Below are 27,814 nucleotides of genomic sequence, written 5' to 3'. Positions count from 1 at the left end.
TAATAAACTATTCCATAAATATGTGCAAGTGTACTCTTTGCCAATTTTAAATAAATGATAAATGATAAGGCAGTATAACAACGTGATATAACAGGTTTATAATCACTATAAATAAATAACATAGTCATAATAAATAATAATAAATATATAGTTAGAACTCATTAACAGGTTAATAGTTGACAGAAACACAGTTGGATGATGAGTGTGTACAATCAGTGTAATACTTCAATAAGTCCTAAAAATGTACACATGTACACAGTGGTTCAGAACTCTTCTTCCTTGCACTTTGGAAACATCAACTGCTTGTACTGTTTCTTGAAATTGCTCATTTTAGTGCATTGTTTGAGTTCTTTACTCAATCCGTTCCATAGTTTGATTCCTCATACTGATATGCTGAAGGTTTTCAGCATTCTTCTGGCATATAAGTGTTTCAAGTTTAATTTTTCCCTATTGGCTACAGACCTGACTGTCACAAGTTAATTTTCACGAAGTAGGATTCCTAATTTCTCAATAAAATATTTTTGTAGAGAGAGTGGGGAGACACCACACCCCACAAGGGCAGATGGGCACCAGGGGCCACACACCAGCGGGCCTCGAGCTGCCCCCTGCAATAGAAAGGAAGCCCGCCCATGACCGGGACCACCCCCCCAAAGTCCTGTATGTTCGTGTACTGGTGCAGCGAAGCAGAATGGACGGGGACCTCACGACCACCACCCCAACCAATCTTGAACCGAGCAGGAAGGAACCGAAAACACACAACTGACAGGCCACCCACTGCACAACCTTCTAAATCCGTTTTTTAACATCATTAGAGCCCTCTAATGACATGAACTCACACCCACGTAGTCACTTTTACACTCGCATTACCCAATGTAATATATATAATTGGAGAAAATAAGCCATTTAAGACATAAATGAAACTCATGCATTGTGTCGCAGTAAATGTGTTCCGCATGTGTGGAAGACAGGAATGATTATTATTATTACAATTATTATGTTATTATTATTGTGCCTGTTGTGAATTAATTCACACCTGCAATACAAGCCTGTTGTTCTGGCGATCAACTTTGGTGCTTGTCTCATCGAACTAGTGACATTACTGACACCTAGTGACCAGTGTAGAATACTACATTCACAATGTGAATGTGTAATCCTAATACCTTTTATTTGTACTTTAGTTCATTTAGCCATTGGTATGCTTGAAAATGTTTCATTTAGGCAATTTAGGCATGTAAAATTTGCTTAAATATGTATTTTTTTAAACAATAGACCATATTCAAACATGAAACAGCATGATTTTTTTATGAATGTATTCTTGAAAAACCGTGACAGAGTGAAGCCGCAAAATTCAAACAGCCTTGTGGGATAACTGTAACTGGATGAATATTGGAGAATCCGGGGTCAACTGTGCTTTGTTCACGATACAGCTGTTTGTGAAGTGGTGAGAGCAGAGCAGCAATGACCATGTTGTCGGTCTTTAACTTAGTCTTTAACTCCCCAGAAAACAAACATCTCCATTACTGACTCGGGTTTAGAGACACAATTCTTACATCCAAAAAAAACCCTTTCTGATTGCCATTTTTAAGAAGAAGCGACCAAAGGTACTGAACAGCAGTCATGGGTTACCACTGGGTGAGTGCCAATTTTCCATACGTGGACTTCTTAAAGTTGTAATGTGAGATATTCAAAATATTTCATGGAAATCTCAACCGTTCATGAGATTTAGGGATGGCATAACAATTTTACCAGGAATAACTTAAAAACATCAACATCATGATATAGCATACATCATGTAGAACAAGGTACAACATTTTAAACATATACATAAGTCTGAAAAGTTGAAAATAGGATATGGCCCCTTCAAACTCTCTCTGGTTTAGTGTATTGTCAGAGCTCAAAATATCAACTCCAAGCCCCTCTTGAAGAGAGCACTCAAATTTTCCACCAACTCCAGCGGAGACTGCAGGATTCAGTTTTGTTCCTCTCATCCTCTGATTTCTTCCTCAAATGCCCGCCAATGCCCGCTGTAGCCTCAAACAGGCGGAAAAAATACACAAACTGCATAAATGTGGCCACACACAGACACACATAGAAGCATTTACCCACAAAGCCTTGAGATATTCTCCACATAAGGACGTTTGAGGGAATGTATACTGAGTCTCGGGAGTAACCGCAAATGATCTCTCATTTGGCGTGGCACCACTGCTCAGACTACCCACATGTCAGACAAAAAAAGGCTTTTTCACAAGCCAAAGCTCCACTGCATCTTGTGTGTATCATTAGTTAACTCGATGCAATTCTCCATGGCTGCTGGTGTGTCTGCATGTTGTTTCTTGATTGTACAGTAGACGTGTGGATGGGAGTGGCCTGCCACGGATAGCATCGTAGCTATCACGAGTGTCCTTGACCTTAAGTGACAATCAATCCTTTTGTTAACGTGTCCTGTGAAGGCTAACAGAATTATCAAGCTTCAGGTCCTTTGGCGTCATTTATTTACAAGCTGGAGGCTCCACAGGTCACAGATGAACAAGTGACTCCTGTGGTATGTCATTGCCGCCAGTTGATCGAATTAGTCGTGATGATTGATTGGAGAAATTGGTTAACAGCAAGCTAACATGATAAAGATAAACAGTGTGATCATAAGAAGTGCTCCGAAAGTAGAATATTCTACAGGGTGGGCCATAAGTTTCCACACATAAGAGCTAGAGAAGCACCAAGGGAGAGCGTAGATAGTTCCCCCCCATTTTTGGATCAGACTTTGATATTTTGTAGAACCTGTTGGAAACTTGCTCTGTATTTTTTTTTTCCAAGTGTTCTGACCATTTTTTGTGGAGTTATATGCACAAATGCCGAAAATGATCCAAAGTTAAAGAATCCTTTAAAAAATTCATGGACGGTTATCCGTATCATCCCCAACATGTAATCAGTTCTTCCATATCCCATTTCCGACAATTCTTGAAAATTTCATCCAAATCCTTTCAGAACTTTTCAAGTTATTTTGAACACAAACAGACAAACAGATAAACGCCAGCAAAAACATAACCTCTGCGCTGCGCTTGCGCTTTTTCCTATGTATAGAAGCTTGTGGACCATCCTTTAGAATGGATCTTGATCTTTGAAAACAGCAGCAAATATTATGCTAGAATCTAAGAGGGTAAAGTGGGAGGGGTCACTGATTTAGTCTGATACGTGCTTTTTTATGTAGGAGGGCGTTCAAGCACAGCTGTACCTACTCTCGTTTGGCAAAGCACAACATTCTCTTCTTTAAAAAAAAACCAGAAGGTTTTGATATGCCCCAGCGACTGTCATTTGGCCAATTTAATTTGGCTCCTGTGGGAGCCATATCAATGTGCAAACACCAGAGAATGAAATATAAACCTATAAAGCCGGATGAATATTTTATCATCTCAATCCCCACCCCCAGCATCCACATTGACATCACCAACATGCCCCATCTATACTACCCCATTTTTTGCTCTTGTGTTGCTCAAGCTTATGTTGTTTCTTTGATAGAAGCACGCACATGAAGAAAAGGTTGGTCTGTGCGCCGTCGTTCGTCTGGTCTGTTCTGTGTTCATTACAGCTGAAATGTTTCCTTCTACTATCAAGAAGCATTTGTAAAAGCCATTTCAGATGGAAAGACATTCTCGTCCTGGGGATGTCTCCACTACTCTCTCTTCTCATTCTTCAAACACAATATCTCCCATCTCTTTTATCTGCACCCCCATCACCTCACCACCCTGTTTTTTTTTCCCTCTTTGCCCCCACCCCCAATACCCCTCAGTGTTCATCGCCAGCTAGCTGCTCATGGTGCTGGAGCCCAGCTCGTTAAATGAGACGCTGGTGCGTGGTTCTCCTCACCTTCCCTCTGCACTGCCTTTTAATTAGCCAGCTGGTTGTGTGTTTTGTGTGTGTGTGTGTGTGTGTATGTGTCTGTACGTATATTACACACACATAAATCTGCAAACACATTGAAATTGTGGGGACTCAACACCCATAAATCCTTAGATTTTTTAGATAAGGTTCGGTGAGTTATGGTTTGGCCAAGTCCCCAGGAAAATGAATGTCAGTCATTGTAATGTCCTCCAGTTTGATGGAAACATAACATTGTGTATGTGTGCTTGAATGTGTGGGAATATTTGTGTCTGTGTGTAGCGTTTGCATGCAGCACGACATCATCGTGGTAACAGGAGACATTTTTCCACTGTCCGTAAATTGTTTTTAGTTAATAGAGTTATCTAGTATTTAGTGTCTGAAATGATTCACTCTTCTTTTGGGCTTCTGGTTGGTAATTGATAAGCATGTTAACTGTTTATTAATATAGTGCGTCCTTGGTTTTTGAATGCTCGTTTTTGTATTTCGGTTTTTGATGAAAATCTTCACCAAAATTTTACCTCCGTTCTCGTACACTGTTTTGGTTATCGTACACCATAGCAGTGTCGTATTATACCCTTTGGCATGTTGTGGTATTAATATAAATGGTGACAGACTCTTCCCAGCAATGCTTGTTTATTCAGCTATCTTAGGTCACACACCTAACACCAAATCTTGTGATTCTTAGTTTACACAATACTACGGTATCCTTTAAGGCTCATTCAGTTGGCCAACTCCAATGAGAATGTTACACATTCTAATTTGTTTGCCCAAATATGATTCTGCTGACTCAAGTGCCCAAAAAAGAATCTCATGTGTTTGGTGACTCAGTCTTGTCGTGTGGTCAGAACACTGCGTGAGTCCAACTGTGTTCGTACCGGTCAAGACGTTACAAAATGTGCCTTTTAGCATGCGCTCAACGAGGAACCGGAAGCTATTGTTTCGCAGCTCTAATGCAGAACTATGTCATGGTCACCGATCAACTCTGTAGTTCTTTGATATCTAAGACAGTTACACCACAAGTCTCTGCTTTCTTTTATTGATCACAGCTGCAAAATAACCCACAATAGGACGAAGAAAGTTGCAAGCGGCAGCACTTGTATAAGGAAGGTGAGAAACACTATTGAATTCAAGAAATAAGTCGTAGCAAAGTACAAAGGTGGTGTCTGTGTGGCTCTGCCTTCTTTTCCTCCCTCGCCACTGCCTCAACACCGTCTTTGTCAACAAGTCTTCAGCCAAGGTAAAAGTGACGTTAAATGTTTATTTATCCCTTACTTTCATCATTTATTATATGCATTTGAAATAGTTTTCTGCATGTAAAACTAGTTTTATTCCTGACACCTTTGGTATCAGGAATGGATTTACATTGTTTCCTATGGGAAAAATTGTTTACGTTTTTGTGCGATTTGGTTTGAGACGGATCCTTTTGAATGGATTAATCACGAAAACAGAGGTTCCAGTGTACTTACGTTCCTAAAATTAGTAGCCATTTCTTAATGATCCTAATACTTGTTTGCAATCATTATATGCGGCACATACATACCAGATTCAATAAACAATACACAAACGGTTTAAAAACACTATCAATATCAGCGGTTATGTGTTTGTTTTGGTTTTAGTTAGTGCGGTCGTGTAGAACTGCACTGAATCATACTGTGAGATGAGTTTCTATTTCTATTTGTAATTCTCTTTTGCACTTCTTGTGTAACTAAATAAAACATTGATTTTGAAATTTTAACATGAAGAAATAACTTTGAGTCATTTCTCTACTGTCATTTGGACAGTTTTCGTTATAATTCACTGTAATCTAAAACTTGTACTTTATGACTGACCTCTGTCTTTTTGCTGGTGATCCATATTGGTGCCTTTTATTGTTTGCTGGAAACACACTCACATGCATGTTACAGCCACTTCAGTAATAAAATTCTATACTTTCAGCTTTACCACTTGTTGAAAGTGGGAGACTTACCTCCTCTCTCCTACATTATCTTAACAGCACTTTGCTCCAGTTTAAGTACTATAAGCTGTCCTGCCCTCCTTTAGTAAATGCTGCTTGGACAATCAAATCCTTAGCACCTAACATCTTCCATTTTTCCCAGCCACTCCTGGTTTTAGGGTAATTTGTGTGTCGGAGAAGCTTGGCAAACATTTTATGTTACTGGTTAATGTTCTCGAGCGGTGCTGCATGTCCTACTTTGCTTCTGTCCACTCGTGAGGATGCTCCACATTTCTATTCATAGACCATAGCAGTAGTAGTCTGTTAGTCTCCAAACCCTTCATTTACAGTGCTATGGCAACCATGGTTGTCCCGTGAGCTCCACCAGTCTGTAATGATCATCTTGGTTATTTGAACAATATCATCGCTCAAATGTGAAATGTGAAATAAGGAATTATTTTGTTTGAAACCATATTCACCCCCCCTTGGAGTGAGCAATGACCTGCTGGGCAGTGTGAGAAATAAAACACACACCAGGGACTCATAGTCATAGGACCCATACACTATCAAGAACAGCTCTACTGTATGACATAAGAGGGTAATTATTCTATGTACGATTCATTACCTCGAGCACATGCTATGAAAGCAGCCATTAGTCTAATGCTCGACTGAATATAAACATACTTAGTAAAGAAGGCTAATAGAAGAGAATGAGCAAAGAATCCTAAGCCACTCTGCTTGTCAGGAGAAAGAAATTGACCCATGTTGGAGCCAAGTATTTCTGATTAACATGGCATCATCCCTCCTCTGCTGTCTCCATCTGCATTCCTCATTTCTGCTCTCAGCCCTGCCAGTTTACCTTTCATTAGGAGACCCTCAGTGCAAAATGTGTTTGCTGATAAGAGCCAGCAGTATATCAACAGTTTACAAAGGACTGCGCTAGGATTAATCAAATCAGCTCACATTCGGAGAAGGGCTGGACTTTGTACATACAATCACATCTGATGTATACGAGGATGCAACGAAGCTCAGTATGTGTACACTTGTGGTCTTGGACTATGGAACGGAGAAAAAAATAGTCACTTTTGCCAAAATGATTAATTTTGAGCATTTGGTATGTCTTCCAACTGTACTGTAAGTGTTTGTTTATAGAGCACTGCTGTTGTAAGAGATGGTCCCAATATATGCGCATCATCTGGGCCTGGCAAGGCTGACTCCTCGTTATCTTGGCCTCCATCTGAGAGGAAAATGCAGCGTTGCAGTCTCACTCTAGAGGGGCACTGATCATAAGAGTAACTCATCTCTGCTGGAGAAAGATTGTGGTCTTGCTTTTGCTGCCTTTGTATCCAGTTGCACTCTGAAGACATACTGAGATGAGGAATTCTCTGGTTTTTGCTCACAAAAGTGGAAGTTTGAGTTTGAGAGAACGAGCCAGGCTTCAAAAGGTACATATAACTGAGCAGCCTCAGATAGGCTATCTTGGAACATGAACCAGCAACAGTTTGTGACGGAAGGTAATTGCATCCCTGAGCCTGCGTAATGCCTTGTTGTGTCTTTAAACTTGAGCAAAGTGCTGAGAGTCCTTGTGTCAGCAGGTAATTGGTTGCAGGCATCAGCAGCAGCTTAAAGTGAAGGAAATAAGGCTTGGTAGGTTTGTATACTGTACAGTACAGTTTGCGCACTGAGGAAAATAACTGATGAAAAAATGTGTTTGTCCTTGTAAGGTATTGATTATTTCTTTAAATCCACACTTTGTTTTCCCGTTATTCAAAGCATTCTGAATTTCATTATAGAGCCCAGAGCCAAGTAAAGCTATGTCCTACTCTATCAGATTGAATCTGGGTAGTGTAATTTTCAGTTGGTGTGCACTGATGAAGTTCATACTGTATTCTAGAATTTAATCTGCTGAGTTGTACATGTAATTAAAACTCGCATACTCAAATGCTACCTGGTGTAGATGAAGTCACAAGGCATGTACACTGTACAGTACATTTCACAGCTCTCTTCATAAGGTCAAAGCTCAGTTTTTCCCTATATACTCAAGCTACTGCTACATTTCATGCATGTAGCTTAAACTGATTCATTCATTCAGCCAATCAGCCTATCCCAGCTGACTTCGAGCGAGAGGCAGGGTACACCCTGAACTGATCGCCAGCCAATCGCAGGGCACATACAGACAAACAACCATTCACACTCAAATTCACAATTTAGAGTCGCCAATTAACCTATTAACATGCATAAACACAGAACATTCATACAAACGAGCCCAGATGTCCTGAGTGTGTGGCCAACATGCTAACCTCTAGACCACCGTGCTGCCAGCATTGTATATACATTTTAGGGCTTTCAATAGATTAAAATTATGAATCACGATTAATCACCATTTGCAACTGCTGTTGCAAAAGTTGTTGTGACGTTTGGCGGGTCAGTGAATGTACCTCGCAGTAGTGTAGAGAGAATGAGGAAGTTTTGTTCCAAGAAAGAACAGAGAAACTTGTTTGTGAGTTGGAGATATATACAGGAATACAGTATATGGTGTTGGAATTGCACGGCTGTTCATATGTTAAAGCCAGAATAAAGTTATAAAAGAAAGTCAGACTCTATGTGACTGTGGGAACGCTACACTGTGCCTCCATCTGCCGTCATAACAGAGAGGTGTTGTTGCAAATGTTAGTTATGGTAAACATTTGACCGGAATTCATTAAATAATTTTGTTACCACCATTGTTTTTGAAATATTTAATAAACTGAAAATGCACTTCTGCCTTTTCTGATGTGTAATGCCAATAGTCAATAATGATGCAATAGCCAGTGTTCTCAGTTCAGGTTTTTTTGGTCCTAATTTGGATGATGCATTATTCACAGACTAGACAGTTCATTAGGTACACCTTCACTATCTAATGGAATCTAATTGAGCTGCATGTTCTGCATGCAGGAATAAAATGAATAATTTTAACTTCACATCATTCGTATTTGTCCTTCATTATGACCCAATATATATTACCAGATGGGGGTTTGACAGTGACCTTCCCTGTCAGAATGAATGTCCTCTCCAGTGGCCTATGTCCAAACCTTTTCAGGCTGGTATGGGGAGGGTGGAGATTTGTGGAAGGAGTTGCTTTATTAGCTGGTCGTGCCAGATTAATTGAACATCTGTTCATTCACAAACAGCTGACCCCAGTCCCAGATGTTTACCCTCTGTATAGACACCTAATAAGCCCGTTTTGGATTCGCTGCATTGGAGACGAGCTCCATCCACACGCACGCGAATATATATATATTTTTTTTACCCAACTCAAAAGAAAACCACACTAGTGGTCAATGTTAAAAAAATTTAAAAAAACATTGTAAACTGTGCATTTACAGGCGGCCAAATGGATGCCAAAGCAAATGAGAAGCCAGAAGAAAGTCATTTCTGGAAAGGTCCCAACAACAACAATGGCGATTTGTTTGGTTGGTCGAGGGAAAACGAGAATCGCACAATACATTGGACTGGATGTCATACTGTATACTTTTCCTGTTTGTGTGGACATGTCTCCTACAATGTCTTACAGTGTGTGCTGTCTGCGCTTGCATTGTGCACTGCAAAATTAGGTGAGCGAAGTCACAGGAAATCTGCACTAATACAAGGCAGAAGAGTCCTGATTGTTCTGTCAGGTTTGTTATTTTATTTTATTTATTTTTTTATTTTCTATTTTATTTTATTTTATTTTATTTTATTTTATTTTTTATTTATTTAATTAAATTTTATTTATTTATTTATATTTATTTATTTATTTATTTATTTATTTATTTATTTTTATAATTTTCCTTGTTGTGTTTAAAAAAAAAAAATGAAAGGGAAAAAAAAAAAGCTTTGTTCTTATTTATTTATTTATTTATTTAGTATTGTCATCATTATTATCATTATTATGAATGTTCTCTCTTTTTTGGGGGGGGAGGGTTATCTCACCGTTATCTATTATGTGTTATCCTGACTATCACTGAAAACATGACATGGAATCCAGGAAGTGAACTACATGTACTGTACTAGATGTAGAATGGATGGGGGGTAGGATTAAATAAGCTTTGCTTCTTCCTACTCCTTTTGGACATGTGGAACTGTCAAAGAATATTTCACGAGATGTATTCCATTGTAACCTTCATGTTCAAATAAACTAAACTAAACTAATATGGGGAGGTCTTGGTTTTTCACAATAAATGACCCACCCGCAACAGATTTAGTACCGTCGGTGATTTTACAAGTGTATTTTTACCCGATGACCCCGGTCATAGATGAAACTGGAAGATGTTTACAGAGTCAAACTGTCACTTAGTGGTGTTTGAAGCAAACACACTTTTACAGTGATTCTCAGCTAGTGAGTCGGGTCACCGAGCCGTTTTCAGTGGGTCACCAGGTTTTGCAAAAAAAAAAAAAAGAAAAAAATTGTGTAACGACCCGATGACCCTGAATGTACCTCGTGTCTGTGCTATTTTGCTTGCTACGCCAACACAAGGTGCATGCCATATTTATGGGCGACTTGGCCAAGCTTGAGCAGGAGGACAATGACATTGACTATGAACTTAACACAGCTAGATCGTCTTTATATCTGCTGGAGAAGAGCATTCTGTAAAGAGACAAGTGTCTCGCCGCTCCAGCTAGCATTGTCACAATGAAGACTCGCAGGTACACTTTCATGCACAGTTCCTGTTATTATTAAACTTACCTGCTGAGTTAATCAGAAAAAAAATACTTTTGTATATTTTGAATTCTACTTTTTGTTTATCTGAAGAGTTGAATTAGACCAACTGGACCAGCTTGATGTTTTTTTTCAATGTTTCACCTCTCATTCAGGTACACGTCCAGGTGCTGTCATTCAACTCCTCAGATACACCATGTACTGAAAACCTTTACACACACTTTTGTTCAAATAATGTTTTAATTTGTGTATAAAAATGTGTTGTCCTTGAGCAGGAAGAGGGCGGGATATAATGCTTACAACATGTTAGGAAGTGTCCTCCATGCAGCCACACAATTGTTGCAAAAAGGCCCTTGAAATATAAGATATTTAAGAAGTTTTAGTTGAAAAATTTCCACAATTTGGGTCACCACCTGTCACTGAGGGGTGGTGGTGGCTCCCGCAGCCAAACCAGTTGAGAACCCCTGTTTTAAAGGCTCACTGAGCGGAAGTCTAAGGGTGTACTCACACTAGGACAATCGTATCGTGCTTGGGCCCACTTAACACCTAAAGTCCGACATGCAGGGCTGGTGTGAGTGCGCTGATCTACATTTAAGTTCAGTACACTTCCCCTCCTCTTGCCCAATTGAAAGAGGTGATACAATGTCGGCTATGTTGGGCTTGTTGTAAACATGATGGCCGTTCAAACTCATAGTTTTGTTTGGTTAAGGCATATTTTTCCAGAACATTTTGGTTGAACTACAAATTGTACATTTGGAGCATTTGATTAAGGAGTCTCCACTCTACTTGAATATTAACAATCAATAAATGAAACAAAATGCAACACTGTGATGTTTAAAAAGATGCAGAATCTGAAAACCTGTGTTCATGTCATTTTATGAAATATCTTATTTTTTCCTTCTCCACTTCTTGGTTTTGCAGTGCAATTTGTGTTCAGTGCAGTGTTTGACAGAGGGACGGTGTTTGGGAAATAGCAGGAAGAGTCGGAGAAAATACACATAATTATTTTGTCTCTGTTTATAGCCTCAAAGTTCCTGCCAGCAGCCCCCCCACCAACCCACAGGTCTGGTGTGAGGCTGAAACCCTCTCCTCACCCGCCTGATTAGCACTTTCTTTGTTCGGGTGGCACTGGCACACCATGAGGCATGATTGCAGCGGGCAAACTGGCGGTTTTAAAACAAACCTGCTGCTGTGCTGATATTCATCACATTTTACCCCCTTCCTTACTTTGCAACCTCTGAATCAAATGAGGTTTTCTTCTTTGCGTGGTCTCTGAGCAGCAAGCCTCCTAAGTGAACTGGATTTATATTTGCAGGCATAGGCAGGGAATTTGCAATACAAAGGCAATAAAAACAGACATGTAATTGAATTGTTGGTGGAGTTAATGGACCTATTTTTAAAAAGTGTGGATTTCCCTTCAATTTCTTACCATGTTTTTTTTCTGTGTTTCTCTTTAGGCTGCTTCGATGGCCCTAAGCAGCTTGGGCCATGTATATACAGCCATAGGGGATTACCCGAATGCACTGGCCAGCCACAAACAATGTGTTCTGCTGGCGAAACAGTCGAAGGATCAGCTCTCTGAGGCTCGAGAGCTGGGAAACATGGGTGCTGTCTACATCGCCATGGGAGACTTTGACAACGCCGTCCAATGCCACGAGCAGCATCTGGGCATCGCCAAAGCCCTTGAAAATAAACGCGAGGAAGCTCGAGCCTACAGTAACTTGGGTAGTGCCTACCACTATCACCGAAACTTTGACAAGGCCATGTCCTACCACACACACGTGCTGGAGCTTGCCCAGGAGCTGGAAGAGAAGTCCATTGAGATGCGAGCTTATGCTGGCCTAGGTCACGCCGCCCGCTGCATGCAGGACCTGGAGAGGGCGAAGCAGTATCACGAACAGCAGCTGTCCATAGCTGAGGGTTTGAAAGACAGAGCCGCAGAGGGAAGGGCCTCCTCCAATCTGGGTATGTACTGTATGTGAAAAACAGACTCTCAAAATAACTAGAGGACCATGACACTGACACCCTTCTCTTAAAAGACGGAATCTACCCTGGTGTGTTTATCTTTGACCCAAACACAAGCAATAATAATGATAATGCATTCCATCATCTACTTTACTGGCCGTACTGCTGGTGTCCCAAATGAATGCGGTGTTGAGGTTGTAGCCATTTGGATCACCAGTTGTCTGGCCAAAAGGTATTTTATTAGTTTCTGTTATTCTCCAAAGTCATTGTTCCCTGACCTTTTTCTGTAAAGGTCAGAATTCTGTTGCAAGGCAAATTTCATGGATGAATTGGTTAGACTTTGGCTCACCAAAGACAACATAATACTAAGAACAAGTCAGTATAGCAGTACACCGCAGCATCCTATGCATTTATCAGTTGCTCCACCACATACTAGAATATTATCATCACGCTTCAGTTCACAATCCTAAATTTGTCATTGAATTTAGATTGCTAGCTGTGACATGTCATATCTTTAACATCTGTGTTTTGATTCAAATAATAGTGTAATATAAAATATTTAGCTCCTTGTGGTGAACAAACATCCTCCCACAGCTTCACAGAGCTTTATTGCAATCTTTATAACTTTGTTAAGCTGTATGGCAGCAGCACTATTGTTTTTATTCCTTTTATGATGTTATAAACTACTACACTACACCTTAGCAAGGAGACAAGGAAAAAAGTTTAAAAATCACAACATTAAATTGCAGATTTCACTCAAAATGATGATAAAGAAGAGTCTATATTGGAGACTATATTAGAGTCTATATTATAGTATATTATGAATGTGATTCTTACCTAATACTAATCTAGGTGAGATAGTGATCTGAATGTTTGTAGGGCTCAATCCTTAATGCAGCCATGAAAATAAGTCTTTAATATTAGTGCCCAGTTGTTGCTTTTTGATGCCTACTTGTGTTTCTCCAGAGAAGCCCAAATCTTTGATCATGACTCCCACGCCATCTGTCTTTTTAAAAGCAGCGTTTGAACAGTCTGTGTTATAACACCTGAAGCATTATTTGGAAGATGTTCCCCTGAAATGCTATAATGGGTTCAGTATGGCCAGAACAAAACACCACAGCGACAGACAGGCCATTACAGTAAATCTCAAAAGAAGTCTGTCTTTATAGAAAGTGCAAACGGAGCATTTGTACTTGGAGACTTTATAGAGTACATTCCTAACAAACAGAGGGATAATTGGAGCTTGTTGAAAACTTTAAGCTGTCAGTCTTCTCTGACTATTTTATTCAGCTTTTGATGACTTCTACTAATCACAGTTTATGTGGCTCGTCAAATGAGAATGAGAATAATCACTGAAGTCTTTGTGCGCCGCTTCAAAATGATAAAATCCAGTCTGCCCTTTCGATGTTTAGAGAATGCGGATCTTGTCCTTGAGTTACAGTTTTCTTTGCCCTCGTTTAGATTATGCATTATTCACTGGCCAGACACTTCATTAGATAAACCTTCACATTTGTAATGACATCTAATTCATCAGAAAGTCTGTTCTTAAAAAAGAGAGCAATACTTTTTTATTGACAGTAATATTACATATTTGTGATATTCATTGGACGCGTGAAAGGGTTTGATGAAACCTATTTGACCAATTTTGTAGAGTAATGACATACTAATATCCTTTCATGCACTTGCCTAATAGCGTGCATGGAAAAAATCTCACAATGTGTGATGGAATACATTTACTTTTTTTTTTCTTTGTCAACTCAAGGCAGATTTTGAGACAACTTTTGTTGTGATTTCATTAGATTACTGGAAGTTGAGTTTGCTTAGCTAGAAATTCGAATATTAATGCCATGGTTCTGAAGCAAAAGTATATTTGATGTGAACCTATTATGCTGGTGTGCAGCCAGCTTTTATTTGAACACTGTCGCCTTATTCACACATTGTTTCATTTAGTTACACACCGATGATTGTGGTGGACAGAAATTAATAAACCTGTTAGCACATATGATAATGCAGCGTCACGGACGATTAGGCGTCATATATTCTGGGCTCAAACCACAGCCCTCACCTGAATAGAAAGTGAAAGTGCCTGTGCCATCTGAGTCATGCCGACCTGTACTTTCTCCCCTACTCCCCACCGTTCTGCATGCAGCAAACCAAGAGCAAGTGGGGAGCTTTATGTTATATGTCATGTACAGTATCTTATTGCCAAATGGTGGAGAACACCATGCTCTCCTTTATAACGTAGAAACTAAAAATGGAAGTACAGTGGATCCTCGGTTAGCGTATGCCCTGGTTAGCATGCTTTTCCGTTAACGTCGCAAATGATTGAGTACATTTTCCGGTTAGCGTACAATATGGCGCACATCTTGTCATGTTATTTATACATTGCTTGAGTCCAACTGTGTTCTTAATGTATTTTTATCACAAAACGTCCGTATTAGCAGCCTATTAGCTTGCTAATACAGTTGTCCCTCGCCACATCGTGGTTTGAATTTCACAGCTTCACGTTTTTTGAAAATATATTAATTAATAAATAATGCTGTTGAATAGCACAGCTTCACGTTTTTTGAAAATATATTAATTAATAAATAATGCTGTTGAATATGGCATATTATTAGTAAAAGAAAGGTGCATATTTAAGCAAATATCACTTATTTTTGGCAGCTAAATTCAATAAAATATAAACATAAAGCATTCAGAAGATGCATTCAAAAATGTGACGCTATGTTAGTATTCTACACTGTATTATACACCAGTCATTAGGTGTCAGACATGTTATTGTAATGTTTGGTGAGGCTTTACAGGCTATATTGCTGATTTGAATTATGAGGGGTGCATGAAAAGTTTTAAGCATCAGAAAAACTAAAAGGGATAAGAGATTTGTCATAATTTATTTTTCAACATAGTCCCCAAGGGCTGAACACTTGCTCTAACAGCGATGAAGCGCTTTTATCACGGTGTAGAAGAACTCTTGTTTGGGACTCAGGAAACCCCTCAACTGCAGCTATGACATCATCATCACTGGCCAAGTGGCAACCAGCCAAAGCTTTTTTCATTTGGGGGAAAAGATGGAAGTCGGAGGGGGCCAGGTCTGGCGAATAAGGTGGATGGGGAACAAGTTCGAATCCACAATTGTGAATTGTTGCCATGGCAGCCACTGAGTACACTGAGCCACTGCACAAATTTCTGTTTTCTCCATTTTTCATTGAATCCTTGGGCCTTGCTTATTCAAAAATCTGCAAAAAATACTGTATAAGAAGCATGTTAGAATCTTAAAATATGTCAGGAATACTTACAAAAGGTTGAACTTTCAAGAAATCATAGTTTTCACCATGCATCAACGCTTCTTATACACGATGCTTAAAACTTTTCATACACCCCTCGTATAGCAACAGGCACAATAATAATCACATAGTAATCAACATAATAGTAAACGTAATAATAACACAGGCTACTGTTGTGGTCATAATACACTGTAGTATAAAACGTAACTCTTAAACCCCGATGAAGAACACACAGATCGTATTTATGTCTTAAATGGTTTATTTCCTCTGATTATTTCTACTGTATTGGTTAATACCAGTGTAAAGGTGACTCTAGGAGTCCTATTTCATTTCTAGAGGGTTCTAATAATGTTACACACCATATTTAGAAGATTGTAAACAGGTTATTGGTCAACTTCCTGTTGCCTTGGACTGAAAGTCAGTGGGAAAACAGGAAACTACATTTCAACAACTCTTTTCCTTACTTAAAATATAATCCCTGCACCTGTTGTGAAAGTGAAATCATTAGCAGGATAATTATGTGCAGACCATAATCCTATAATGATATATCGAACAGTAATGATAAAAAATCTCCCTAGGTATTGACTACTCTATGAGATAAATGCTATGCCCATTTTGCTGTATTTAGTGCAGCCATTACAACCTACACTGCTTGACTTATGATAGCCATCAAAGTACCACTAACCCCTATTCTAACGGACATCTAAGAGGCATAAAAGTTATTCCAGATGATTTATTCCTTAACCTATGAGTAAAAGTGTGTAAGTGGAGGTTAATCAACCAAACATAAATTGAAGCTGTCATTTGACCAGTTTAAATGGTGCACATCCTAACATACAGCCGCTTTTTACAGGGAGATCATAACGGTCATCATAAATTGAGGGGCTCTCAAGAGCACATTTTATGATCCTACGCTACATGTGAGTTTTATTTCGATATGTCAGGCAGCCGATCTAGTTCTGTCTCTTATAGGAGTCGTGTTACGACATCCCTAAACGTGTTCTTTATGATTGGTCGCAATTGCCAGTGTTCAAAATCTCCATCAGGTGACAAAGCTAAACGAGTGGGTGGGTTATAGCAATGAAGCTTGTTGCTCCACGGAGACGGCCACGATGATCATTCTGTACCTCAAACACACAGGAGACCTCACGTCCGTAGCCTGTCTGTTGATACCATGTATCTTTTCTCTCATGCTCCTCTTTTTACTTTTTGAAGCCTCTGCCTTTTATTATCTCTGTCTCTTGCCTCACCCCCGCTGATTGTAATCTGAAGCTGTCAGGCCCCTAGTAATTGAAACTGACTTGATGAATCGCTTAATTACCTTTAATAGTTGATTCAAGTGGAGCTGAATAATGAAGATAACAGAGAATGAAGTGGCGGTTGTGGCGCTTCAGTGTCTAATTGTTCTGTTGTTGTTGTTGTTTGAGGCAGCGGATTGTTGTTATTTCGTCATGAATGCCCACAAGCTCGCTTGGAAGACTTCAAAACCTTTTTATGCTGAGCACAAAGAAGAGTGGAATGATCAAGACAATTAACATGCAGTGATCAAAACACCCCAAAAAAAGGAGAACGAAGACATTTGAGAAAGCAGAAAAGCTCACACTTTTATTCTGCCCCCTCAGCTTGTTGTTGAAGTTGGCTGCTGTGTGGGTGGGGCAGTGGCTGACTTGGCTCTGAGGCACACTTGTATCTAGATTGCCATCCTTTAATATCCAGCCACGATGCCCAGCGGTACCAGCAGACCTGGCTCAGCACACTCTGACCTATAAAGGATATGAAGATTTTGCAGTCCAGTCCCATATATTATTCAATAATTGGCCATCTTACCCCCAAGTCAGCAGTATTTAATATCCGACTGGGGACTGAAGTGGTGGGTTGCCATGTAGTTGCTGTCATTGACGACAACATTTAAATTGCACAGCCATTGTGCTTCAAAGAGAATAGTTTGGAAGCATAAATTGTTCAAACTTTCTGTAGCACTTGTGTGTGTTATTACTTCCTATATTTTATACATTGTATATTGCTTGTACACTTGTATTACAATGTGCATTACGCTATTATTTTCATGCAAATTTTCAATTAAGGATGAGATTTAACTTGAATATGTTGATGGCTTGTAACAAGTCAACAATGCCAAAATAACAGATTTAAAATTATAATGAAGCTGATCTTAATAGCCCGACTTTCCATTTAAGTTCCACAATAACAATTTATTTTTATTGCCACAGATACATAGTAAATATATAATAAAATATTTAATATACCTGTATATAATTTCAAATTAATACAATATATATATATATATTTTTTGAAGTAAAAAAGTAATTTGCTAAAATAACATGCTATTTTCAGTCCTATGACTATTCTTGGTTGTAGCCTACTTCCAGAAAAGAAGGTTAATCCTTGCTGCTGTGCGTAGTGATTAACATGCACGCGTTGTGTGACATCATGACAAATCAGTGCTGTGATTGATATTTGAGCCTGTCTAATGATTGCATGAACAGTGACTGAAGAAGAAGGCTTGACTTTAAAATGAAATGCTAGCCACAGCATAGCTCAAGAATACACGCTGAGTGATGGTTTTAAAATCCCAGCAGTTTTTATAATGGCAAAAAGTGAACAAGGAAAAAAACTACGGAATGTAATATCATAGTATTAGTAGTAGTGTATTTCAAATCATAGCACCATAAATAATGCAAGACATCAGAGCCATTTATTTAGTTTAATCTGTGAAGTATATTGAGTAGTGGCGTGATTTACAATATAGCTATGATAAAAACAGATTAAAATCATATAAAATATGTGGAAATGGTATTTTAAACAATAAAAAAAGAAAATAAGTAAAATAAAGCCATGAAAATATACAGTCATGGAAGAAAACTATTAGACCACTCTTATTTCTTCAGTTTCTTGTTCATTTTAATGCCTGATACTAAATGTACCTTTGTTCGGACAAATATAACAATGACAGCAAAATAGCTCATAAGAGTTCCATTTTTTGGCAGTACAATGCTATAGCTATTCATGTAAGAACTTAAGTAATTTTGGTCATCATCAAGAAAACCATAGAAGTTGCTAGATATCAGATCTTAGATGAAACTCTTTTGAGGTATATTTGTTATCATCATTATATTTGTCCAAACAAATACACCTTTAGCATTAAAGTGGATCAATAAACTGAAGAAACAAGGGTGGTCTAATCATTTTTTTCCATGATTGTATTATGAATTATTAAGAACTACAGGATGTCCCAAAAAAAAAATTGACGTCATTTTAAAAGCAATTATCTTGAACACTAGTAAGTCTAGCTCAATAAAATGGAACAGTGTTGAACATCATAAGCTTATTAAGGGACCGATTTCATAAGTGTTCAATATGTGCACCGTCTGTGACGCTCCTGCACGGTCTTGGGTGACTGCGTGCGAGCATATTCCAAGACTCAAAATGACGGCTGAACCTGAAAAAAAAAAAATACATAAATAAAACATTAAATCTTGATCTGTTTCTATATATCCTGTGAAAATTTGAAGTTATTTCAAGAAGGATTGCCAAAATGATCGGCCTGCGAAATGATGTCAAATTTTTTGGGACACACGGCACTATAAGAATGAAAAGTCATTCACAATTCACTCATGTCTACGTTTATGATTGGCCATGGTTTCAACAGACAGAGACTGTCTGACTGAGCAGAAACATGGGTACTGAAAGTCCCTCCTGCCCCTTGCGCCCCCTCGACAACTCGCCTTGCCCCACTATTTGAGAAGCACTGCATTACTGCAATGTGCGACTTTTATAACACACTCCTCCCAACTGTTTAAATATATAGGCCAAAGTCCCACAATGTGTCAGTTTGAAAGGCTGATGGTTAAAAAAAGCTTGAAAATCAGGCACTTTTCTCCTTTTCCATCTAATCCTGATTCCCTAGGGATTCTTTTATTTTTGTTATTGCCAAACACAAGGCAACAACAAGAAGAAAACAGGAAGTGTTCACACATCAGTAGATTTAGACCAAGATATACTAGGTTTTTATTGCTTCCCTACCTTAGTGGTGTGTGGAAAAGAAACAGGACATAAATTATGTCAAACACTGATGTCTGATCACCAGGTTACATGGCAACATACACTATCTGCCAAAGTACGTACCATGATTTGGATTTGAAGATGCTTTTACTTGTTGTTATTACAGTATTCTCAGCTGACAGCACAGTTATGCTAATTAAATGTTTAAAGTTATGCCACATACTTTTGCACATGTATCATAACACAGCGATTATACATCTAGTACCAACTGACTGCTATTTTTGCATCATTTCAACTACTAAAATGGTTTCATGGACGTAAATTGAGTGTCTATTTTCAGGCTGCCCAAAGACGGAACTAACAACACTCAGAACGAGACTTGCCTGGAGCAGTGAGACATAGAGATTATTCATTTTGGTACCTAAGCCTTTGGAAGTAGATATATTATTACTTGGACCGGGAAAGGGAGAAATAGAGTGCAGAATTTACAAAGGAATTTGTCCAGCCTAATGGCTCAGACAGAATAAATTGAAGGTGGATGAGAAACAAGAAGAAGATAAACATGTACACACACACGCACACACAAATGCATTTATCTGGAGTTGATGACATATTTTAACTCTCCATTATCAGCTGTGTAAATATTAGCAACCTTTCTCCTGTGGAGAAATTAATAGGGATGCCGGTCTTGTCCTCTTTAGCAAAGATCCATCAATTCATGTTATACACAGCATCGCAGGGGAGACAAGCCCATCTCAGTTTAGGTGAAAGGTGAGGTACACCCTGAACTAATAACCTTCCAATCACAGGGATGACAGACAGACAACATATCGCACCTTTGGACAGTTTAAAGTCCTCTATTATTTATATATGTACAGTACTGTGAAACAGTTCTTTCACATTTGCATGGTATTGTCTTTGTCATTACTAAATGCAATGACAAAACGCAAGTGGAAAAGACAAAAACAACGGCAAATTGGAAAAAACAAAGACAATACAGAAAAAACAATGACAAAATGGTAAAAGAATATGACTAAATTTGTATATTTTTTTCATTTTTGATTGTCTTTGTATTTCCCCATTTGTATGTTTTTGTATATTTCTGTATTTATAGCAAAGCTTATATCATAATGTGAAAATGGTATTTTAAACAATAAAAAAAGAAAAAAAGTAAAATAATAAAACCATGGAAAATAGTTGAGACTGACTGCGCTTACGCATTATGCACTTAGCCAGGCGAACGAAAAAAAATAGCTCGCACCAATCGTGTATCATTTAGACAAGATCTCAAATATTTAATTACTTTCCATTGTATCCTGTTAATGATATGCATTATCTCTGATTCTGATTGAAGTATCAACTTGCAGCTGGAGTACCCAGCATGCCTTGCAGGCACTAAATGACGGTTAAAGTTATGTGTTTGTTGTTAGTGCTTAGTCTTTGTTACCGACATAGAATTGGAGTCCATTGTTGTTGTGTATTAACTGACACTTTGTTTGCACTGTGAGTCAAACTGTCGTTCTGGTTGATGGCCTTATGTCCGTTTTCACTGTGTCTGCTATTTGTTGGCTTTCCCTTGCAAATTGAAGAGCACCTTCCTTCAGCAAGCTGAAGTGCCTCTGACTATGCAGAGTTATGATGCCATCTACTATTATAATGTGTTTGTGAGCTAGGGCGAACAGGTCTATTAAATCTATTAAAAAATAAATGAAAGGTAGCTCCAAATCCATTTGTGGTGGTCCAAATTGAATCCTGGTAGGCCACCACAAATCCAGAAATAAATAAAAGTATGGGAAGCCCTGGAGGTGTCAGATGTTGTGGATATTGCTGTGACTTTTGTTTAGGGAGCTGAACTGAAGCTGCATAGAAGAAGCAGCTCAGTGTTGCCGATGGAACTGGCTGCTCGTTGCTCTGTCTGGGTGTTCCGACCACCCGCTCAGCACGCACCCATCTAATCATGCCTGCCCTTAGTTTTATCTCCCTCTTTAACTGTATCTCTGTCAGTCAGACTGTAGGTGATGCTTTTGTCTGAAACTAAGGATTTGGTACCTTAAACCCAGAACACAACTCCACCCCTTCCTCTGTACTGCAGATCCCTGGAGGATCTAGTGTTTGCCTCAGCTCAGTACTTCCACCCTTTGTTGAAGTGCTTGTCTTGATGAGTGTAAATATAAATAATGCAATAATGTATAATGTATGTAATGTACTGTATAATAATGTATAATAGCTATATATATATATATATATATATATACTGTATATACATATACAGTAGTATATGTGTGTGTGTGTGTGTGTGTGTTTATTTTAGCAAAAATTGTGCATTAACGGCAGTAACTAATTTATTTCATAACGCATCATGGCAAGCCATGGCAACGACACTTCCTCACAAGACAGACCGCAAAATCCACTCCTGGACACTCCGAAGATCACAACAACGTCGTTATCATGCGTGTATGTGTGGTTTAAATAAACAGAAATGCAAAGAAAAACAATAAGTGGATATTCTTATCATTCACTATTAAAGCGGAAGTACAATTTGCTGCATTTAATTATGCTTGGAAATCCCAGAAAATTCACTTAAAACATGTGAATTCAACTTAAATAACATGGTGTCTTTGAACGCAACTCCTCATTGCTCATGATGACACAGTTCAAGTCTGAGTCAAATATTCTGCTATTAAAGAAACCAGTGTTAAATGAAATGTTAAAAAATGTATGTTAAGTTAAACGCAAGCTTTAGAAATGACTTTATCATGGTTTCCGGGGGAGGAATTGGGGGGGCATTTTTTCAGAGGGCCGTGTAGGTTTGGATTTTTTTCTCCCTTAATAATAAAACGTTTCATTCAAAAACTGCATTTTGTGATCAGTTGTGTTGTCATTGACTAATATTTCAATTTGTTTGATGATTTGAAACATTTAAGTGTGACAAACATATATATTAAACATATATATTAAACATATATATATATACATACTGTACATATATATGTATATGGTGCTTTATTATTAATAAATGCTCAAATAACCAGGAAAAATACTAGGTGTTTTTTTAAAATTGGTAGCACTGACAATAAGCACCAACACTACCATGATTCTAGCACCCTGCTATCAAATGTAGATAAAATATTAATGATGAATTGTAAATGATGAATGACTCACACCAATACTTTCTGCTCAGATTGGTCTACTTTATTCTGAATATCATGCTTACCCAGTGGCAGAACCATTGTTTAGAATCATCTTAAAACTCTGTAGGCAGCAGCACGATGGACCTCCACAGCTCTCGAATAAAAAGGAATGTGATGTATTCAGAAAACAGCACCATCCCTCAAAGTCATCTTTTCACCATTTGCCTTAATGTACAGCTAGCTGTGTAATGAAAAGTGACAACACATTGCCATGGTTTTAATGCCTTTGGTTATGGATGGATGTACAGGGCTCAGGCAAGCGGTACAGAAAATGGATGGATGTATGGATCAGAATGTATTGGGCTTTATATAGAAATCTGGATACATGCACTTTTTACCCTGGTTTTACCATGGCGGAAATTAGAATAGCTAAACAAAAGTTTACATTACAGCTAAGAGTGCTTCATATGTAAGGTGTAATTGAACATTGCAAAAGTGTCATATTGATTTTGACAGCATGCCGTGGGGGCAGCCCCTAGTAGAAGTATGGTTTTATTTACTATAATCCTTTGACCGTGGCGGGGTGGGGGAGGCACTACACCTTTTGCCTCAGCCCTGACAGTCTTCTGTCCATTGCTGCGTTTTTTTTTTTGGGCTGGTAATGCAGGCATTATATCCTCTGTAAGATCAGTCACTCTTGAGGACGCCATAACCTTGGCAGTGACTTTGTGAGCTGTCAGTACTACTCCAACCTGCCTGCACAGTGAATCTTAACATGCTTAACAAGCAAAACTGAGGGGATTGTTCAAGGTTTTCAAAAAATTCAAGCTAAAACAAGGCACATACAGTAAGTGCATATGGAACTTGGATTTTGGTTTTCGTTTTCAGTTGTGCCATATTTTGGTATATTTGTTTAATAGATTTGCTTGTCTATTTCCCCCTAAGATATGCAATGCATACAAGTCTTCAGGTTGATGGCAGAGGTCAAGATCAAGATGCATCATTTCAAATAGACGCATACAAACACTAAATCTGGTCTGATTTGTAGGTCTTTTGTGTATGCTAAACCGTTGTCTGCATTAAAGATATAGTTTGAATTTTTTGGCATGAGACTGTATGACATAACCATCAGCAGTGTGGTGCATCAACGGTGACTTACCCCCCCACTTCATCCCATGTTTCGAGTCCTGGTTGGATTTTGGTGGTGAGGAACGTAGTTCCGTTTAGTTACTGGGGCCACTTAAGTGAAGAGTTTGGCTTCTCCAATATGCAAGGCAAGTTTATTTATAAAGTACAATTCACACACAAGGTAATTCAAAGTGCTTCACAGAAAAAAAAGGGTAAAACTACTTCATAAAATCATTCCATCAAAACATAAAATCATTCTAAAATAATTACATAAAGTTCTACAAATAATTCCATAAAACAAACAAGATTAAGAATAAAGAGTGCAGATAAAATACTTTCAGTCGTCATGTGCACAGTTGAATAGAAGTGTTTTCAACTTGGATTTGAACATTGTCAAAGTCGAGGATTGTCGCACATCTTCTGGAAAATTGTTCCAGATGTTGGCAGCATAAAACTGAAATGCAGCCTCACCGTGTTTAGTCCTGACTCTGGGCACTTGCAGGAGACCACTCCCTGAGCTTCTCAGAGCTCAAGATGGTTTATGTGGCTCTATGCATTCAAAAGAGTAATACATTCGCATCAGAAAAACGTTGCCAACGAAAATCAGACCTCTCAATTGCTCAGCGTTATTTTCTCTCCGTTCGTATCACTACGTGCCCCTTGCATGTCCATTGTTGTGCATGTGTTCCACAGCGAATGAAGACTGCTGCAACGCGAGAGTCTCCCTTCGCAGCGGTCTTCATCCGCTGTGGAACACATACATTGTTTTGTGATGCAAATGTATTACTCTTTTCAACGCATAGTTTTGAGAAGCCCAACTCTTATTTGGCCCCAGCAACTACGAAGTACATTCCTCATTAAATCCCGCTAGAACTTGGCTCATGGAATGAATTAGGGGGTAAGTCACTATTGATGCACTACACTGCTGATGGGGATGTCATACAACTTCATGTCAAAATATCCAAACTATCCCTTTCATTCTGTGGAACACATTTTTGCATCGTAAAAAGGAGCTATTACCCAAGCCTTACTGTTAACCCTCATGCAATTCCAGACTCAGGGGTCTTCTAACCTATAAATACAGCATATGTTTGCATATGTGTGGTCTCGGGACTTGAGGCGGCATCCAAAATAATTTCCATATCCGCCCATGTAGTCCTTTAACACAACTATTGAACTTCAGTTCCATTGTTTGTGTAGCTTGTGTTCAGGTCCATAATGTGACAGGATGAATTTATTGATTTAGGATGAAATAAATGGGAAAACACACCTGTGGGAACTGATCCCAGTGGCACCATCGTGGTCACCACAAACCACAAAGCCCTTTTCCATCTTTCATCAACCCCCATTTTCTGTCTCTAGATGATTTCCATCTCTGGTGGTGGCTGTACTCCCTTTTTGGTAGTCATGCTGCAGTTTTGTCTTTCCTGTGTACATTTGTTATCACATTATGGATTATTATACTTTTCCTGTCTGCAAGGTAAGTCTCAGAGAGGAGGGATCCAGATTTATTAGATATGCTGTGATGTCTCCTTAAGATTCCTTAAGTTTGTTGTTGTGTATGGACTGGTGGATCTCAGGGGCCGCTGTGTGTTTATGTATGTATTTGTTTACGTATCTTTGTGGCAGATGGTTGTCTGAGTGGTGCAAAGTCATTATTTTTCAGAGGATCATATTTTATCAGATATAACGTATTTGGCACCAGCCTCTCCATTATTTATTGTTTCTTATCTAATTCTGAAATTGCTGCTGAGCTTTCTATCAACTCTACACATCCTCCTACAGCTTTTTTTTCATTCTCTTAGAATCATCACCAACTCCTGTGGCTGATTTTTATAAAATCTTATAAAGACACAAAACACAACTTTTGATTACATTTCATTTATAATGACTATAATTGTGTGAAAGTGTTAGTGTATGCAGAGAACAGATGGCTCTCACAGCATATTTAGCAACCAAATGAGTTGTTTTTTAGCTACTTTAACGCTGACAAGGGACTTGTATTTAAATCAATTCTCATCTTTTAACTTAATGCTCTCCTCTCTTTGCAGGCATCATTCACCAGATGAAGGGAGACTATGAGACAGCACTTAAACTTCACAAAACACACCTGGCCATTGCACAGGAGCTCAGTGACTATGCCGCACAGGGCCGGGCCTATGGCAACATGGGCAATGCTTACAACGCCCTCGGAGCTTTTGATCAGGCTGTCCGCTACCACCGCCAGGAGCTGCAGATTTCAATGGAGGTCAACGACCGGGCCTCGCAGGCATCCACTCATGGTAATTTGGCTGTGGCTTACCAAGCCTTGGGAGCCCATGATCGGGCTTTGCAGCATTACCAGAACCATCTCAACATCGCTCGTGAGCTCAGAGACGTCCAGAGTGAGGCGCGGGCCCTTGGTAATCTTGGCAACTTTCACTGCTCACGTGGAGAATTCCCCCAGGCAGTGCCCTATTATGAGCAGTACCTCCGCTTGTCCCCCGACCTCCAAGACATGGAAAGTGAAGGAAAAGTTTGTCACAATTTAGGCTATGCCCACTACTGCTTGGGCAATTACCAGGATGCTGTAAAATACTACGAACAGGACCTCGCTCTGGCCAAGGATCTTCATGACAAACTGAGTCAAGCCAAGGCATACTGTAATCTGGGTTTGGCCTTCAAGGCCCTGGGAGACTTTTCCAAGGCAGAGGAGTGTCAGAAATATCTGTTATCACTTGCCCAGTCCCTGAACAATTCACAGGCTCGCTTCAGAGCTCTTGGGAACCTAGGGGACATATTTGTCTGCAAAAAAGACGTGTCTGGAGCCATTCAGTTTTACGAGCAGCAGTTGGCCTTAGCTCATCAGGTATTGCATAACACAAATATCATCAAAACTTCTCAAAATATTATCAGTGGGATTTTGCTTATCATATGCTTGTTGTCTGCTTTCAGGTGAAGGAGCGTCGAATGGAGGCCTGTGCCTATGCTGCCCTTGGGGCCACTTACAGACTTGTGCATAAATATGACAAAGCTCTTGGCTACCACACACAAGAGCTGGAGGTCTACCAAGAACTTGGGGACGTGTCTGGGGAGTGTAAAGCTCACGGTCACTTGGCAGCAGTCTACATGGCCTTGGGCAAGTACGCCATGGCCTTTAAGAGCTATGAAGAGCAGCTGGAACTTGGACAGAGGCTGAAGGATCCTGTTGTGGAAGCGCAGGTGTATGGAAATATGGGCATCACAAAAATGAATGTAGGAGTGATGGAGGAAGCAATTGGGTACCTGGAGCAACAGCTTGCTACTCTGCAGCAACTGAGTGGTAATGAGGCAGTAATGGACAGGGGCAGGGCCTACGGAAACCTAGGGGACTGTTATGAGGCTCTTGGAGACTTTGAGGAAGCCATCAAATACTATGAACAGTACCTGACAGTAGCTCAGAGTCTCAACCGCATGCAGGATCAGGAGAAGGCATATAGAGGCCTGGGAAATGGACACAGGTCAGTCTGCTTGAAATGTATTCTATTACATTAGAATTTGTTGTGAATCCAAGGTGAAGCAATGTACCTATGCTAAATGCACATGGAGATTCATAGAAAAAATTACACACATACGTGAAAGAATATTACATTCACCCATTATTAAAGTGCAGACATATATAAAAATATGATATATAAAAAAAAATGTACACTTAAAACAAATACTACAAAATAGTTTGTGGGGTTTGTACTAATTTTCCATAGTGTATATATTATAAGTTCCTAATAATCACTCTAATCCTGCTTTGCATATTATTTTGTTTTGCGATACTCTTAGCAAA

The 27,814-nt window shown here is 39.1% G+C and overlaps 1 protein-coding gene across 3 annotated transcripts in view; it reads left to right on the top strand.

Moving 5' to 3' along the window:
- The window catches only part of LOC129179425 (tetratricopeptide repeat protein 28-like), a 234,345-nt gene that overhangs the window by 179,172 nt on the left and 27,359 nt on the right, over nt 1-27,814 (top strand). For all 3 annotated transcript variants that reach the window (XM_054772637.1, XM_054772636.1, XM_054772638.1), the window contains 3 exons: nt 11,945-12,452; nt 26,067-26,863; nt 26,950-27,494. In XM_054772637.1, the coding sequence (XP_054628612.1) occupies nt 11,945-12,452; nt 26,067-26,863; nt 26,950-27,494 (1,850 nt within the window). The remainder of the gene's footprint in view (nt 1-11,944; nt 12,453-26,066; nt 26,864-26,949; nt 27,495-27,814) is intronic.

This window comes from Dunckerocampus dactyliophorus, chromosome 4 (assembly GCF_027744805.1).
Source record: "Dunckerocampus dactyliophorus isolate RoL2022-P2 chromosome 4, RoL_Ddac_1.1, whole genome shotgun sequence".
NCBI lineage: Eukaryota > Metazoa > Chordata > Actinopteri > Syngnathiformes > Syngnathidae > Dunckerocampus > Dunckerocampus dactyliophorus.
This window is presented reverse-complemented; position numbering and strand designations above follow the sequence as displayed.